The sequence below is a fragment of the Pavona decussata genome, unplaced genomic scaffold, assembly GCF_977016875.1.
Source record: "Pavona decussata unplaced genomic scaffold, jaPavDecu1.1 SCAFFOLD_197, whole genome shotgun sequence".
Classification (NCBI taxonomy): domain Eukaryota; kingdom Metazoa; phylum Cnidaria; class Anthozoa; order Scleractinia; family Agariciidae; genus Pavona; species Pavona decussata.
Window position 1 is genome coordinate 162,501 of NW_028145605.1, and position 17,694 is coordinate 180,194.

Consider the following 17,694-nt stretch of genomic DNA (forward strand, 5'->3'; position numbering starts at 1 on the left):
CTAGTTTGTGTTTGACGGTCATATGTTTGGAGAGTATACAAACCCTACGGACTTAAAATCAACCAAAGATATTTCTTGATCTTAAGTTTAAAATGTGGAGCAGCAACAAGTAAAACAGCTTGGGTCCACAGAAAGAAGATGGATCCTAACAGCTAGACTACGAAATATTAATGATGATGATGATGATGATGATGATGATGATGATGATGATGATGATGATGATGATGATGATGGTAAATGCTTTCTTGTACAAGAGGATGTATCAGCACTGTAGGGCGTACAGGATGTTGGGCTAAGTGATTTTTATTTTGTTTCTCTTTTCTGCTAGTCTAACAGAGACGCCATCATGTGGTTGAACGCCTACGGTGCCACGGTACACCGCGTCTACTTTGGAACGAACAAGGCGAAAGTTACCGATGCGACGCCGAAGTCATCCGAGCACAAAGCGAAAATTAGCGAAGATGGTAATGTGCATTACCTAAACGACAAGCTTGTATCGGGATCAACGTATTACTGGAGAGTGGATGCTGAAATTGACGACAAGACCATTTATAAAGGAGATGTCTGGTCGTTTCAAACAATATGAGCACAGTTAGCCCATGATGAACTTCAGAATGTGCTGGCACAGTCGGCACTCACTGAATTAAGCAAATAGGGGTCTAGATTTGTTAGGATAACAAGCAGTTGTAATCCCTGAGAAAAGATGAAATAATTAAAATGTAGAAGGTGTGATGATAACTGATATGACTGAGCCGTTATTCTGTTCCCAGTAAGGAATCGAAAGCAAGATGAAAAAAAAAAAAAAAAAGAATCGGGCCATGGTAGTCGGGCCTTATTCTACGCCATGTTTTTTACAGCTTAAGAAAAAGACAGATTTTTGTTTTTGATTTGAGAGTTGGACTTGGCGGAGATAAGTACTTGAATGAAACGCTAGTGGATACCAGGTTTAACGAATGAAAGAGAAGAAAAATATACACGCCGCAAACTTAAATCTAGTGAAATTGCCACATCTAACACCAGAAAAAGGATCGTTGCACAATGAGGCTTTGGTTAAACCTTACCCTGGCCTTGAACTGTCATCGATAAGAGTGAGCAAAGTACTTGCATTGTTTCATTATTTTTCAGAGGCTTTACGATCTCACAACAATAAATCAGTTCTTGTAAATAAGCCTTTACGACAATGCTTTCGACTAGTCCCGCACTCTCCTAAAAACAGATCCGATTTTCTTTACGTAGAGCGGAAATTTGTAAACTGATTACCGAAAATGTTTCCTTTTTGGGTAGATGCGCTTTGCTAATGGCTCCTTTGAAGCTGACGGTTACGTGGTACAAAATCCACCTTACTGCATGGAGAGCAAGCTACGCGCTGGGACATCCGATACAAAGAAAATTCAAGTGTGACTGATGAAGTCGCAATATTTCGGATGTCTCAGTGCGCAACTTGCTCTCCAGCATGATGGTTTTGTACCATGTGATCGTTGGCTGCGAAAGGCTAATTAAGTCGTAGTAGAATATAGCGATTTTGCAGTACGTTTAAGTTTATTTAAAAATTTAGCAAAAGAGAGAGACTGGCCCGCAGGTAACGAGAGCTAATCTAGGCAGGCCAGACTTACAACTGTTTAACGATAAAATTAATATTATTACAGTTATTACAATCAAAGACAGGACAAATAGAATTTAGGGGAGGTATAAAAATCACGAGTAAAATTATCGAGAAACAAAGATTAACGAGTTGCAACTAATTGGCGAGAACTATTTTCTGTACCATAATAGGACTGGTGTTTCAGTATAGTCATTTTCATTTACCAGAACATTGAGGAGAAGCCGGCGAGTTTCACCTTTGAATTGTTTCTTACGTAAATCTCTTATACGACGCGGTATGTCATTCCACAGTCTTACGCCAAACCGCGAAAATCGCAGTCTAAGAGCAGTTGTAAACATTATTCGCACTTGAGCAAAAAAAAAAAAAAAAAAGGAATACTTTGTCTCAAAGAGAAGGGCACGTAAGGACATACTAAACAAATTAATTGAAAGAAAACCGTGCGCGGATAAAGAAGGTACACGTAAGGTCTCAAAGGGACCACTGAAGAGAGTACCAGAGAGTACATTTCCTTTTCAATTCATTTAATATATCATATTTGATCGCACTCCTGTATAGTCAATCACGGAAGTACTTCTCGTAAGCTTCAATGATTCCCTCTCGCCACTGATTGAATGTAACAGGAAGCTTCCTTTTCAGGACAAGCCGGATTCCCTTCTTGGGCATCCATCCATTGTAGTTATTGTTTCGCAAGGCAAAGACTTTGCAAGCTCCAAGTGGATCTTTTTCGTCGGTGATAATCACAGTGAAATTCCCTCCATTTGTGGCCCTGCGTTACAAAAAGAGTTAGTTAATGCAGGCCAGCTTTGATAATAGACGATACAACCTTAGCTTACCACTAAAATCATGCGACTTCTGCAAGCAAAACCTCGCACACAACTCTCGTCATTCAAAATTTTCGCGTCGCGCACGACAAGTGGTAAATTTAATTTACACGAAAAAAATCGTACCGTAGGCTTGGCGTCAACATATCGCATACTGGAAAAAATCATACTGTCTAAATTGACCTTTCACTGAAAATTTTTTCAGTTGCCACCTTGAGAATTTGAAAACCGAAAATTTCCCCAAAATGCAGCACGACTCAAAAGAATTCAGTTCCACAATGCTTTGAGTCATTCACAGAAGAGATGGTATTCACACTGAATCTTGCAAAATTAATTAGAATACATATCACCTGACAAATCCGTCAGCCCCAGCGGGTTTTGAGTGGTGCCAAGCGTTCTTCTGAAGCTGAACAAATGCTTTTTGTCCGTACCAATCGACCTCTTTGGTGGGTGGAAGGAAAGCCACAAAATTGCGATCTTTGAACGGCCAAGAAACCTTGACTCTTGAGGTAGCTACCCAGCCGCCTCCTTCTTCTTCTGGGTATGTTTCAAGAACTTCGTTGTCCAAAAAAGCTTTGTTCCATTCCTTGCGATATTTTATATTTGACATGTCAAGTATTTCTGCAACTTTATGTGCCGGCACTGGTGTTTCATGCAAGAAGAGCGTTTTCACAGGAACTGGTTCACCATGGAAAGTTTTCATCCAGTACCGTGACACCCCAGGGCTGTTGTGGATCTCACGCCATCCACCTTTAATGGAAACAAATGAGTCTTTAGCTTACTGCCAACTTATTTCTCAACGATCGCTTTCGGAAAGCGTCACCATACGATATATTTCATCGAGGACAACGAAAAACGATCAAGAAATATTCGTACTGGCTTACTTTCCTCCTATCATATGACAGATCATTACAGCGATCTTAAATGCGAAAACATGGCTACGTCGCTTGAAACGTGTAAAAGAAAGATATTACGGGGTGGGCTCGACATCATGATAACGTACTATGTGAAAATATGGTTCGCGGGCGAGGAATCGATCCTCGGTCCCCTGAAAATATGGCTGATTCTCTCAGTACGAATATTCCATCCTTGCTGTATGGTTCTTGTAACATATTAATCGCTGTTAGTCGTACAGGGCCCAGAGGAGTCAAATTTTATGTAAATTCCGACTAAATTATCTGGAAAATTGAGGCGCAAACCAATTTTGTCGATAAAAATACTAGAGGCTACAACAGTTCGGGAAGTGTACAAGAACGTAATCGAACAAAGTGTCATGGATCTTATTACGGGTCTGTTAAAAGATTATCCCCAAGACACAAGCCGTATGCATCAATGACAGTGGGCGCATCACCTTATCTTACGGTGGGCTTACGGTAGAAATAGAGACAAGGAGCTACAGTCGAACCTGTATATAACGGCCCTGTATTAAGCGGCCACCCTCTATTAAGCGGCCAGTTTTTAAAGTCCCGATTTTTCGCGCATACAAATGCTGCATTTGTTACCTGTGTTAGGCGGCCACCTCCATTAAGCGGCCGCGGCCACCCTGTAGCAGTCCCATGTTTGTCTTTCTTTGTTATTTTTACCTGTATTAAGCGGCCACCCTTGAATGGAAACTAAGCCATATGCACAGTACCATGGATAACAGGAACTGTCGCTGGCAGTGCCGACAGTCAACGACTTGCTCTACGTTAAACAAAAGTTTCAAATTCCGAGGCGCCAAACGCACGTGTCCCACCTGTTTAAGTCGCTGTAATTCTTACCCTATTCCTATTTTTAACTTGAAGAATTTTATTATATATTGTGTTACTTTTAATTAGCATCATTACCGTTATAACTCCACTTCGATCGTAACAACTATGAAAAGACAGAATGAGATATTTTGTTGTGAACTGCAAGTCACGTAAGTAAGTGAGTTAGAAATACAGTACTGTACACCGTACAAGAGTAGAGGACAATTTGTTGCACAGTGCTTTTACACTATGTTACGTATATTTTACCGTTAAGTTACAAGTTGGCACTGAACTTTGTTTAAAGTATTGATCTCTTGAAAGAGTGTTGATTTTCCTATTGATTCCTTGCATGAAATGTTTTTGTATGATACACCATCAAAATTGACAGTAGACCACGCCCAGTGAGTATTTTTAGTGATCCTGTATTAAGCGGCCAGTTCCTCAAGTCCCGAGGGTGGCCGTTATATACAGGTTCGACTGTACTAGTCTATCTCGGTACTTCGTGCGTCGCTCGAAAAGCTTTGCCTTTCCGATTGTCGCCCATCGGGCTACGATCGTTTCCTAACCACATAGCTGGCTTGGGGGTTAATCTTTCAACAGACGCGTAATAAGATCCCATGACGCTTTGTTCGATCAGTATTTTTTAAATCAACAAGATTGGTTTTTTCCAGGAAATCTAGCCGGAATTTACATCAAATTTGACTCCTCTGCGCCCGGTGACCCCCTTGCATTTGATCTTCAATTGACGGTGTACTATTGGTTGGCCTGTGGTGCAGCTTTGAATGCAGGAGACTAAGGCTCGATTTTTCACATAGTATGTTATGATCTTGCTTTTACACGATTACAGCTTAAGTATGGTCAAAGATTATAGTAACATGTGCGGAATATTTTAATTGGGATAACGAGATATCAAAACTAACTGAATTAGGAACGTCGGTGATGCGAGGGGCGACTGGAGGTCTTTCATGAAATATTGAACGATAGTATGCAAGTGCCTTCAGTGGCAATTTAAAGTGCGATTCGAGATAACTGTTTAGGGACGGACCATTAGAAAAGTGATGGGGGGGGGGGGGGATTTTCAGTTTGCAGGAATTGTTTTTTTTTTTTTTTGCTCAGTGCTTGTGCAGGAATTTTTTTTTCGGTTGATACCCTCTGCACGAATTTTTTTTTTTGTTGTTTTCCAGAAAAAAAACCTTTAAATAAAGGATTTTTAAAAAAAGTTGTACTTTTTAATAATAATAATAATAATAATAATAATAATAATAATAATAATAATAATAATAACTTTATTAATGTGTCTGTCGTTCTAGTTGTACACTGGGAGTAAAACTTATTGGGGACACCTAAGTTTTGTTTTGTCTTTCTACTGTAATTAAACTCCCCATAAGACGGACAACTCTCTAAGTCGGACAACGGACACTTTAAATATTAAACAATCGTCAACGGATACCTTTACGTTGGGGGTTTAGTGAAAAACGCCTCAAACAGGAATGTATGTGCTACAAATGAAAGCAATTAAATTAAGAATTATGGAAACAAAATTCTTATTTATACATAACTAAATACGTTGAGAATAATAAGGGCCTTGAGGGTTTCAAACCTGACGCACAAAAAAACAATCCATTTTCCAATATTGATTCTGTCCCAGTTCGTAGTTTCAACGACTTCAGATAGACGTAATACAGCCGCGTGTAGTCATAATGCATCGGTTCAGCTTGTTATCTCAGTATTACTGGTGTCACCTTAAAAACTCTACTCTCTATAAGCCGGAAACCTCTCTAAGCCAGACAGTTGGAGTCGGTCCCGACGATGTGCGTCTTTAATAGAAAGGGTTCACCGTACTATATTCAAAGCAAATTTGTCCTACATCCTGATTTTTGCAGTAAAAGCTTTAAACATAAATTTTTTTAAAACTATGTCGATTATTGACCGCCTTAATCCTTCAGTAAACAGCAAGTCATTACAAGATACAAGGTACTTTCGATCACCAGATCACAAACACTTTGTGCGGTTTTAATTTGCCTACAGAGCACTTTGTGGTATTGACAATGAGCCACAGAGCATTTTGTGGTGAATAAAGTGAACACTTGCCCTTCAATCTAGATGCTCCTACAAGCGTTTAACAGGACTTCTTGAAAATGACTCAGTTTTTTAAATTTTGTAACCATAAAGCACTCTGTGGCCCAACGAATAAAACTACAAAGCGCTTTATGGATAAGCAGATATGCTGAAACCGTTTTACTGACAAAATCGTTTTTCTTCAAAACTAATTGACCTATTGCTCGTGATTATTGGGTTTACTACCAGTTACAAACACAAAACAAAATACTGAGTTGTAGTAAGGGTAAATTCCAGCCACGACACAAAATGTGGGGTTGGTTTGTTGTTCATACAAAACAAACTTCCACAAAAAAAATCTAGATTTTCAAAACATTAAAAAGGCCATTTTGAGGCATTTTGGAAGAAATTTTCTGTCATTAAAACAATAAAAGGTATTTTCTATAATAATTCCTTAATCTCCTTCTGCAAGAATTTTTTTTCTTCCGTCTCGGCTTGCAAGAACTTTTTTTCGGGCATTTTGGCTTGCACGAATTTTTTTCTTTTGTATTTTCCCCATCCCTCCCATCACTTTTCTAATGGTCCGTCCCTTATATGGTCGTCCAAATGTTTCAATATTCGCTAAGTTGTATTTGCTGTCGCTAAATTACATTCGCTGTCGCTAAATTGTTCATTCGCTATCGCTAAATTTCATTCGCTGTTGCTAAAACTCATTCGCTATCGCTAAATTACATTCGCTGTCGCTAAATTGTTCATTCGCTATCGCTAAATTTCATTCGCTGTTGCTAAAACTCATTCGCTATCGCTAAATTACACTCGCTGTCGCTAAATTGTTCATTCGCTATCGCTAAATTTCATTCGCTGTTGCTAAAACTCATTCGCTATCGCTAACTTTCATTCGCTGTCGCTAAATTTCATTCGCTGTTGCTAAAACTCATTCGCTATCGCTAAATTTCATTCGCTGTCGCTGAGCGTTTCCATTTCATGCGCTAAAAATTAACTCAGGGTGTCCCCACACGGGAAAGTTTGTGGAAAGCCGCTAACCGCAGATTTGCATTCAAAAGCATGTAAGATCTCACGATGGCCGACGAAAAGGTATGGAAATGCTCTTCTTCAATTTAATTTCAGATTTAGTTCGCTTCTAAGCCGTTCCTCAGTGAAAAGCTGGAGCTAGTATACGAAAAGGCTTTCTGTGGGGCTTTGTTTTCAACCGTGCACATAAACTTAAAGTTTGGTTCATGGCATTCAGGCCAATGCAGCGGGACTCTGTAAAACGAGGATACGGACGGGCGGACGGCGGATGGCGGATGGCGGATGGCGGATGGCGGATGGCGGACGGCGGACGGCGGATGGCGGATGGCGGATGGCGGATGGCGGACGGCGGATGGCGGATGGTGGATGGCGGATGGCGGATGGCGGATAGCGGATGGCGGATAGCGGATGGGGCTTAAAAAAAAAGGAAAAAGAAAATAGGATGTTGATACTGTTAAATTTATTGGTTAATTGTCACCTTCTAAGAAATGCTAGCTTTGGCTATTTTTTTTTTTTTTAATTTGAATTAATTTATATCCTATTGTCAGTCAAACAGCGAAAACGCTATAGAATGTTTCTTCTCGTTTTTCAACCAAATCAGTCTGAGTTTGCAGTGGAACTCCGTACATTAGTACGACACACCATCCGGCAAAACAACACTTTCACATTCATGAACAGTTACGGGATAATCTGATTAACGGGGAAAGTACTTTATGAGCTCTTGTTAGGCATTATAGATTGGAAATCGTGGTTATTGTTCGAATTTCGAACAGACAGATCGATACAAGTTATTAAAGATTATTTTAAGATGTCCAAAGATTTATATGCGTAGGATTTGCGAACGTGTCATTTTCCTCCCAGGAAATCTGCACACAAGCGACGTTTCAAGTACTTTTCCTTTCAAGTTTTGATTTAGAGCAGGGCATGTCCTGAACAATCGTGACGAATTAAAGATAGCGTTTTTGTTTGTGGTCCCTCGCTGAACAACGAACATGAACTTCTCGTGCTCACCTTGAAAAAATGTCACTTTTCTTCTCTGGGAAAATATTATGGGTTCCATATTTGGACGCGGTTTGCGGTCACGAAAAAGTTACGTTCTGCCAAGATGTCTGATGTAGAGGACGACCAGTTAGAAAAGCCAGTATTCCTCGGTTTGTTCAGCAGTGGAACACCAATTTCAGGTCCGCTTCTTCAGGAGAAAGCGAAACATTTCTCAGCGCAGTTGAACGGGGAGTCGACCGATCGCGAAAGCTTCAAAGCATCAACCGGTTGGTAAGACAAGTTTAAAAATCTTTTCACAATTAAATTATGTTTTCTTTGTTTCGTTTCGTTACATTACTGTCTCATTAATATTCATATGTTCGATTATCTGGACTATTTATTCAAGTCCCAACGAGTCCGGATAATAGAGGCTCGACTGTACCAAGTTCACGGAGAAGACGACCCCTGACAACTAGGGACTGAAGGCCACCGGCGAGGCAACTGGGGAAAACCAGAAACTGACCGAAAAAACTGAATATTCAAAAAAGAGAAAAACCAAAATCCGCAATGAATATCAAAACCGAAAAGACGCAAAATCCGATCAAAAAAAAAGTCCCCCTATTGCAAGGCAAACTTCGCTTGTGTGCATATTGAAAAGGAAGAAAATGACACGTTCGCAAATCCTACGCAGATAAATCTTTGGACATCTAAAACTAATCTTTTAATATCTTGTATCGATCTGTCTGTTCGATGTTCGAACAATAACCACGATTTCCAATCTATAATGCCTAACAAGAGCTCATAAAGTACTTTCCCCGTTAATCAGATTATCCCGTAACTGTTCATGGATGTGAAAGTGTTGTTTTGCCGGATGGTGTGTCGTACTAATGTACGGAGTTCCACTGCAAACTCAGACTGATTTGGTTGAAAAACGAGAAGAAACATTCTGTAGCGGTTTCGCTGTTTGACTGACAATGAGAAATAAATTAATTAAAATTAAAAAAAAAAAGAAATAGCCAAATTTAGCATTTCTTAAAAGGTGACAATTAACCAATAAATTTAACAGTATCAACATCCTACTTTCCTTTTTCTTTTCTTTCTTTTTTTTTTTTTTTTTAAAAAGCCCCATCCGCCATCCGCCGTTCACCATCCGCCGTCCGCATCCACCCGTCCGTACCCTCGTTTTACAGAGTCCCGCTGCAGATTGGCCTGAATGCCATGAACCAAACTTTAAGTTCATTTGCACGGTTGAAAACAAAGCCCCACAGAAAGCCTTTTCGTATACTAGCTCCAGCTTTTCACTGAGGAACGGCTTAGAAGCGAACTAAATCTGAAATTAAAATGAAGAAGAGCATTTCCATACCTTTTCGTCGGCCATCGTGAGATCTAACATGCTTTTGAATGCAAATCTGCGGTTAGCGGGGACACCCTGAGTTAATTTTTAGCGCATGAAATGGAAACGCTCAGCGACAGCAAATGGACTTTAGCGATAGCGAATGAGTTTTAGCAACAGCGAATGAAATTTAGCGATAGCGAATAAGTTTTAGCAACAGCGAATGAAAGTTAGCGATAGCGAATGAGTTTTAGCAACAGCGAATGTAATTTAGCGATAGCGAATGAGTTTTAAATTTAGCAACAGCGAATGAAATTTAGCGATAGCGAATGAACAATTTAGCGACAGCGAATGTAATTTAGCGACAGCGAATGCAACTTAGCGAATATTGAAACATTTGGACGACCATACTGTAGGGGGTAGAATAAAGTTGTTGTTTTGGGTAACTATACTTCTCAAACTCATTGATAATTCAAAAGCTAAAGACAAAGGAAATCATGCACCGTGACGTGTCTGGAAATCAGATGAAAAACTCCTCGTTTTTGCATCCTTAATTTCTCCTTCAAAATCAGTTTGTTTGAAAAGTTATATCAAACACTCGTCACAGTGTTTCATCAAAATATCAAAAACCTCTAAATTCGTCAAAAATACTCCGCTACGCGTCGTATTTTCAACTCTCCTCTCGGTGTTTGGAAATGGTAATGGTAATGGTGTTTGTTATGTGATGAAAAACTGTGTCGTGTACAAATACACCATTTTTTGAGATTGAGGAAGGGGATGCAGGCAGAGACCACCATCGATATTGTGGTTTGGTGGGTCCTGTTCGAGTGTAGTAGTTTTTTATTACTTCTCTTATAATAATACCGACCGTGAATGGTTGAGTTGATTTTGTTCATATATTCAGTTTGTTGTCAGTTGCAAAGCTTAATCGTGCTCCCTTAACAACCGTTATTATAATCAAACAATTTATATCACGTATCATGGAAATATCTTTTCATCTCGTTACGTTGAAATCAGATTTGAGAAAGTTATACAAACAAATAACAACAAAATCGTCAACCTTCAGCATGGTTTTCTAGCATTTGTGCAGTCTGTGTGATCATTAACCCCGGCATTAATTCATTGTTACTAACCTTTCTCCAGGTCTTCTTTGAACCATTTTGCTCTTCGAAGCTCTTCCTCGTACGAAAATGATCTGAAGTCTGCGTTATCCACCTCCATTACAAAACGTGCAAGAAACGTGTGGGAAAGTAGACAGAGAGGCAGACTGGTATTATTAAAGTTACTTTGCGCGCTAGTAATATGTGCACAACAACATACGTAGAAGTGACGTGCATAAGAACATGGGCCAATATTCCAACCTCGTTCCCAGGGTCTCTCTTCTTCAGTCCCGGTAACTTATCGGGCCCGGTAAGTTGCCCGTTAAGCCCCCAAGTTTACGGGTGTTTCTCGAAACTCCCGTTATTTACGATCCCGGTAAGTTGCCCGGTAATTTACGGGAGGTCATGACCTCCCGTAAAGTGCCCGTAAAGTTTACGGGAAGCAATATTTTGTTGCAAGAAAACAAGATGGCCGCCGGAGGCGGTCATTTTTGTCCCGGTTTGTCGGTCGCGTACTTACCAAGAGCGATTGATTTTAGACAAAATAGAAGAAAGAGAAATAATAGAAAGATACTGGTTATCCAGGGAAGTAATAAATTCGCTTGTTGACGAGTTTACTGGAGGAAACCTTTGGAGAGATACCGTACAGTACGAGAAGCTGTCCGCTGTCCGCGAAAACACAGGTAAATATTTTGCAATTTTAGAACTAGAACAAACTCCTAATCCAGTTGGTTTCAGTCGGTAAAAACCAGAGCTACAGTAATTTGCTCAGTGTGTTTCGAATTTCGGTTATCCCGGGAGGACTTGCAATTTTGCCCCGTAAAGCATATACTTGCCCGTGCGTGGCCCTTAGATGGTTTTTGTTTGAGATCTAAGCTGGCTTTTTTTTTACGTAGAAACTGCTTCCGATCGTCCGAAAAAGTACAGTATGAGAATTACCGAATTAGCTGCATTTACTACGAAAATGGGGGGGAAATAACTAACGTGTTTGAAATGGAAAGATGAATATAACAAAAAGGAAATCCGGCTGAATTGAAACTAAACCCACTACGTACTCAAGTCATTGATAAATAAACACTTCATAAATTTGGGGAAAAAAACGAAAGTGATGGAGGTGTCATTTTCAACTTCAAATACAGGAATTTGTGTTACTGACCTAGTGTAACATAGGAGTTCATAGGACAAACAAACAAACAAAAAATAAAATAACTGGGGGCAAGGGTAGGGTAGGGTAGGGGGAGGGGGAGTAAATAAAAAACGTATGAAAATATTCTTTGGGCCATGGAAAGCAGACGTACAACTGAACTGCCCAAATAATGTATTGAATGAATGAATGAGCAGCCACAACTGCAACTGAACAGGCAGACATAAGCATGCCAAACCAAGCAAGTGCCAGCATGGTACGGACAAGAACAGCTGCACGAGAGATTTTCGGGCATGAGGCCCACTCTTAGACATAACCAAAAAGGACAGCTGAACATGCACTTAAATAATTTTGTGAACAATAACTTGAATAATGTTTTTAAATTGTTATTGACTAATTATTTTTCAAGATAATTTTTATTGAAAACTCTTTTTCATCCACAGGGGTTCAACTGACAGAAGAGGGCTAACTGAGAACATCAGGAGCAGGGGAGCAACTGATGGAAGAAGACTGAGTGTGAACAACTTAATTGAATTTTAATGAAAATTTTAATTAAGAAAAATGTACATACATGAGTAATTGGGAGAATTAAATGAGCTTGAAAACTGCACTGGCAGTAAATCCTTTACATGTGATAATTAAACTCAATTTTACTAAATGTTTACATAAGGTTAGACATACTTAAAAATATGGGAACTGCTAATTCTTTTAAAGTATTTCAATACTTTCTTTTCCTTGTAATATAGGACTTCATGAAAGTGAAACTGACTATTTTTGTTAGTGAAACAACATGAGAATGTAAAAAGTTAAGTAGCCACCTTGAAATGACCTGGCATACAACAAATTTGGCATATGTACAGTCTGGTTCTTGTGTCAGAAAATTATATGGTTCCATGCTCACTTTGTAATTTGAGGGCTCAAATCTGCCAAACAATTAGCTTCTGACTTAAGCCATTAACCAAAACATAATTTAAGTCCCATTATTCTTCCCACCCCAAGGGAGGGTACTCAGTTATATTTGTTGCTGATGTATGAAAGCTTTTGTGGGTTTGAAGTTAGGGATTTTCAGTTGGACTTTTGGGTGGCTTAGGTTTAATTTTTTTGGCAGATTTATTTGGTTAGAAAACATTTCGGTGGGGAATTTTTTGGTGTTGATAAATATGAAGCAATTATTGTATCAATTTTAAATAGAAGAAAGACCTTCACAGTTATTTAATAATATGCAACTTTCTTCTATTTAATCTTTCATCTGCAGTTCAAAAATATGTTTCATACATTCGCAGGGATGTATCTTTTTTATTTACCAGTTCAAATGACAAGCAGAAAAAAAGAAATTACAAAAAAATCTGATAGCCTGCATGAATAATTATTGAGATGACTTGTGAAAAGTTTGATGTAAAAGATATCCAGCAAGAATATTACCTGTTAACCTGGCTATCAGATTCCAGTGGGATAGTATACATTAGTATTGTTGAAATTAAAGTTATATTTTGGAGTTATATGGCCCCAATATTCAACACTGTTCAAAGTCACAGGTCTAATGAACATGCGCTTTAATTACCTGTTCTAATGCAGATATAGACGTCTATAATGTTCAAAGCTACAAGCAATAATAATTATTTATTGCAAAAAGGTTGATACACTCTCATCATTTTTCCTATTTCCTGCAAATAATGCACTCTAAAAGGGCAATGAACAATGTAATACTCTGTTAGCCCCCTCACCCCCCCCCCCCCCCCCGTTCCCCAAGTTTTCAGTGTTGAGGCTTGCTGGGTTGAATGTCACTGCGCATTTCATTCAACATAGAGATTCGAGAAACAGGCAATACAATGGTGAGTGTCTAAAATGTACCCATTAATGGTCAGTGTATCAATAATATTACTCTTTTCAATAATTTTTTTTTCTGTAGAGCTGGTCCTTAGAGGTACGCCAAGAGTTCTCCTCCTCCTCTCTTTTGTTCTTTGAAATGATTCATTTCTAATTCCACCTTTTGCATCATCATTTTATAGTATGCAGTCACTGTTTCAAAGTACAAAAGGAAAAATAATTATTGTTTTGCCTAGAATTCAATAAATATTATTATACTTTCTAATCTCCACATGTTCAGCACATGTTCAGAGCTATTAAAAAGATGCATGTGGTCGGCTGCTAAGAACCTTATCAATGATAACGATGATGATGATGATATATCCTGACCAATATCTTAATAGCTATGTATAAGTAGCATTTTCGGAAAGGTTCCAAAATGCTATAGGGTTCCTTAGTTTTGCCAACTCAATGTCATTAACTCACTAAATGTTTTTCGGCCTATATTGATTCCTGAAAAACTTGCAGCTAAAATTTATTATTGTTACTATTTTTATTTAGCATCTACCCTTAAGGGTATAAACTAATTACTTAAAATATATTGGAGACACTCAGTGGATAGGCTACATTGTATAACTTAATTCTGGAACATAAAATTGAGATCTGCAACCTATTATATAATTAGTCACTTGAATACAGCATTAGCTTTTGTTCATTTTTTATTAATAGACACTAATAATTAAAAATGAATATTCACACAGAATGTACTGGTGATTAAAATAATTTTGAAAATATCAATATTGTATGGTTCGAATATATTACTACCAGCTGAGCTTGAGCAAGTGTCTAAATTGGTGGCCTTTTCCTTGTTTGCCCCAGTTGGTGTTGTGCCTGTCCATTTTTTTTTATCCTAAAAGGTTAAATCATCAATAAATTATTAGTACTATTAGAAGTGTTGTTGTCCTAAACATCATTTCAGTGATCATCACCAAAGGTCATGACTGTAATCCAATACAGTAGGTTAATCTTGGCTGACCAGAAGTATGGCAAAATAGTCATAAACTGACCACAATTATGCTCCCACTGATATTAAGGACGGTGCCTACTATTGTTACTGCGCATAAGTTTTGCGCATCTCAAGATACTCGGGTTTCCTGTGGGTGGTGCCTACTAATACAGGAATATTTTTGCGCGGTTTAAAACTACATGGAGAAAGCAGAAATTAGCAAATGCTTTTGGTATCTCAAAAGAAAATTGGGGGTAACCATGCATTTTTCAGAGATAATCAAGCTTCAATTTAGGAAAAAATCCCGTACATTGCTTCATGTTTTGGCGCTTTTTAGCAATATTATTGCTTAATTATCTCTAAAAAATGCGTGGTTACCCCCATTTTTCTTTTCGAATTCCAGTAAGCCTTGCTAAGATCTGCTTTTCCCGCATAGTCATAAACCGCACAAAATACTTCGGTATTAGTAGGCACCGTCCTTAATTGCTATCACTAGCATCCTCCCTTTCCCCTCTCCAAGATAATGCATGACTGGTTTTGGAATGAGTTTGATTTTTGAACAAAAAATCACAAATATTTGTATTTTCAAGTGAGCAATTTGGCAGCCAAGTGTTATTCAGGTGCAAATATATTTATTATTACCAGTAAATTGTAACAGCAGCAGTGCAGTGTTACCAGCTGCCAGACTGACTTCCTGTATCAAGTTATAATAAGATAACAACTTTATCATACTTGTAACATTATTATGATCAAAGTTGAATATTAATACAATAAATATTAATCTGAATCCAGACATGACAGCCACTCATTGGTTCCACAGTAGGGTTCAGGCACAGGAACAGAGACTACTTTTTTTAGCGATTGAGCAACTGAGCATGTATTAGTCATATAAAGACTATAGCAATCCAATAAAATTCCGCTACGTAGAGTAAAATCACTAAGTGTTGCTTCATACCTAGTATCTGTAATCTAGAAATTGGAATTGGCTCACCATTATCATTCAGACATGGTTTATTTCTAAGAGTGTAATTAGAATTAGTCATTTCCGGTTTGATGTATGTGTAGGATTTCAATAAACTGACTAACCAAGAACCAAAAATACAATATTTGATTTATAAACAATAAAAGGGATAGCTATGGTTATCTGAACGTACATAAGCTTACCTTTAACACCACCAAATGTTTGTTGCACAACCACGAACTGACCATCAAAGAGAAAAGCAGATCGGAATCCAGCAGATCAATACACCTTTCTTCCTCCCACACTGGCGCGTTCTAAAATACGTTCTAAAAACATGGCATCTCCAATTCGCATATCCATGTGAAGTATCATCATACAAAAAATACTTCACAGACGATAGATACATGTACGATGGCGAAAAGCGAAACTGTCGAATCGAGCTACCAAAGGCAACCGATCATATCTTGCAAATTACATGATAATGCAAAATAATGATCTCTCTTGGTTGCTCTCCTTTGACAAAACGTATTGCACTGTCCTTCAATAATCGATTAATCATGAAGACATTCCTGTCCATAGTATAACCGTGCTTTTCCATCGAGTAGTCCCAAGTCGTTCTCCTTCTCTTTTGAACGAGCGTGTAGCGCGCAAGAGCCTGGTAACGACCCCCTATTTTACCGGGCCCGGAAATTCGAGAAACACATTATCGGGCCCGGTAAAGTTTCCCGGTAAGTTGCCCGATAAGTTAACGGGCCCGGAAATTACCGGGACTTTCGAGAAACGGGCCCCAGATTTTGGATGCCACGTGACCAGCTTCAACCAGGGTCTCTCTCTCTCTCTCGCTGGGGCGGGAAGAAGAGAGATTTCACATGACGTCATAAAAAACTGAAATTCATAACTAAACACAATTTTGGGTTTTTATCTTCATCACATATAAGAAAATCTAAATTTCCATCGGCTTGTTTGTTTTCAACAGGATAGCATTCTTTGTTTTGAACGCAGTGCGTGACAGAAGGATTGCTGCTCTAAACATGACACGTACATGAAAACATCGATTCGCCTCGTGTTTTTTTTAGGTCTCATCAGCTAACATGTAATAGAAGCGTTAATGTCAATGTGTGAAAGTTCAGCAGAGAGAAGAAAGGCTTTGAAATAGCCAAGGTAAACTCCAGATGTTTTTGCTGGTTTCCGGCCGCCATGTTGGTGCCCATCAGACGGGGCACCAACATGGCGTCCCATACTAAACTCTGTAATTTTCCGTGGTATATTTTCTCGAATAACTCGATTAGGAGATATCGCACAGCCCTGTGGCTTTCACACGTTGTTTATGTATCACTCTTCTACAACATATCAATTTCTTGACTTTATCTATTGAATGGTTGAGGATTTTATTTTTTCACTTGCGTGACGATGTGTGAGGTGAAAACCACCTATTATCGGGTAGGGTTTTGGGAGCTAATTTACTTTTTTCGTTAGGGAGTGGGAAAGGGGGCGCATTCTCATTGCGGGGGAGGGGAGGATGGGAATTTTACGGTAGATGCCGAGGGCGCTACCAGAAAAAAAAAAAAAAAAAAGTAAATAAATTTATACAAACAAGCCCATGATTGACAATGTTGATCGAAAAACAAACAAACAAAAGAAAAACAGAATAGGCCCTAGTCCTTTTCAATTGACGCGGTTTAAATGGACGTTTTGTATTCACATCTTCATTAGGTAATTAAATTTCACAGAAACTGTGTTTGATCTAATTGATTAATTTTCCACCTTTTTGAGGTGGAAGGCTTTCTCGGAACTATGAACGCGGGAAAGGCCATGAGTGAAAGAAGTTGTGAACTACAAACTCCAGGTTTCTGTCGGCCGATAGTTGGCAAGATGCAAATCACCCGATCACCAGCTGACAGACTGAGAGCAAGGAAAGAAGGAAGGCCGGCACTAAGCGACCCAAGCAAGGCATTTGCGTTGGTCCTTGAAATGATGAAGCACGGGAACGACCAAAATTATACAAATAATGAACTTATAAAAAATATATATTTTGTTTGCTTTAATGAACAAAAATTTCGTGGCAATCTCATCGGTGAAACGAACAATTTCGAACCGTATTAGGTTGCTTTTAGCGCGA

At 38.8% G+C, this 17,694-nt stretch overlaps 2 protein-coding genes and 1 long non-coding RNA gene across 3 annotated transcripts in view; 2 read left to right on the forward strand and 1 right to left on the reverse strand.

Moving 5' to 3' along the window:
- The window catches only part of LOC146461524 (uncharacterized), a 6,798-nt gene extending 6,063 nt beyond the window's left edge, over positions 1-735 (forward strand). Inside the window, exon 4 of the mRNA XM_085086772.1 lies at positions 329-735. Coding sequence (XP_084942898.1) covers positions 329-586 — 258 coding nt within the window. The 3' untranslated portion in view covers positions 587-735. The remainder of the gene's footprint in view (positions 1-328) is intronic.
- Positions 736-1,578: 843 nt separating this feature from the next.
- Positions 1,579-10,796, reverse strand: LOC146461525 (uncharacterized). Its single transcript, XM_085086780.1, has 3 exons — positions 10,692-10,796; positions 2,775-3,174; positions 1,579-2,369 (listed from the first exon to the last, which is right to left on the reverse strand). The coding sequence occupies exons 1-3, from the start codon at positions 10,777-10,779 to the stop codon at positions 2,159-2,161; spliced, it is 699 nt and encodes a 232-aa protein (XP_084942906.1). The 5' UTR covers positions 10,780-10,796; the 3' UTR covers positions 1,579-2,158.
- A 216-nt stretch (positions 10,797-11,012) lies between these two features.
- Positions 11,013-12,410, forward strand: LOC146461526 (uncharacterized). The gene is made up of 2 exons (XR_014857376.1): positions 11,013-11,341; positions 12,246-12,410. It is a non-coding gene; the product is annotated as an uncharacterized LOC146461526 (long non-coding RNA).
- Positions 12,411-17,694: the final 5,284 nt, after the last annotated feature.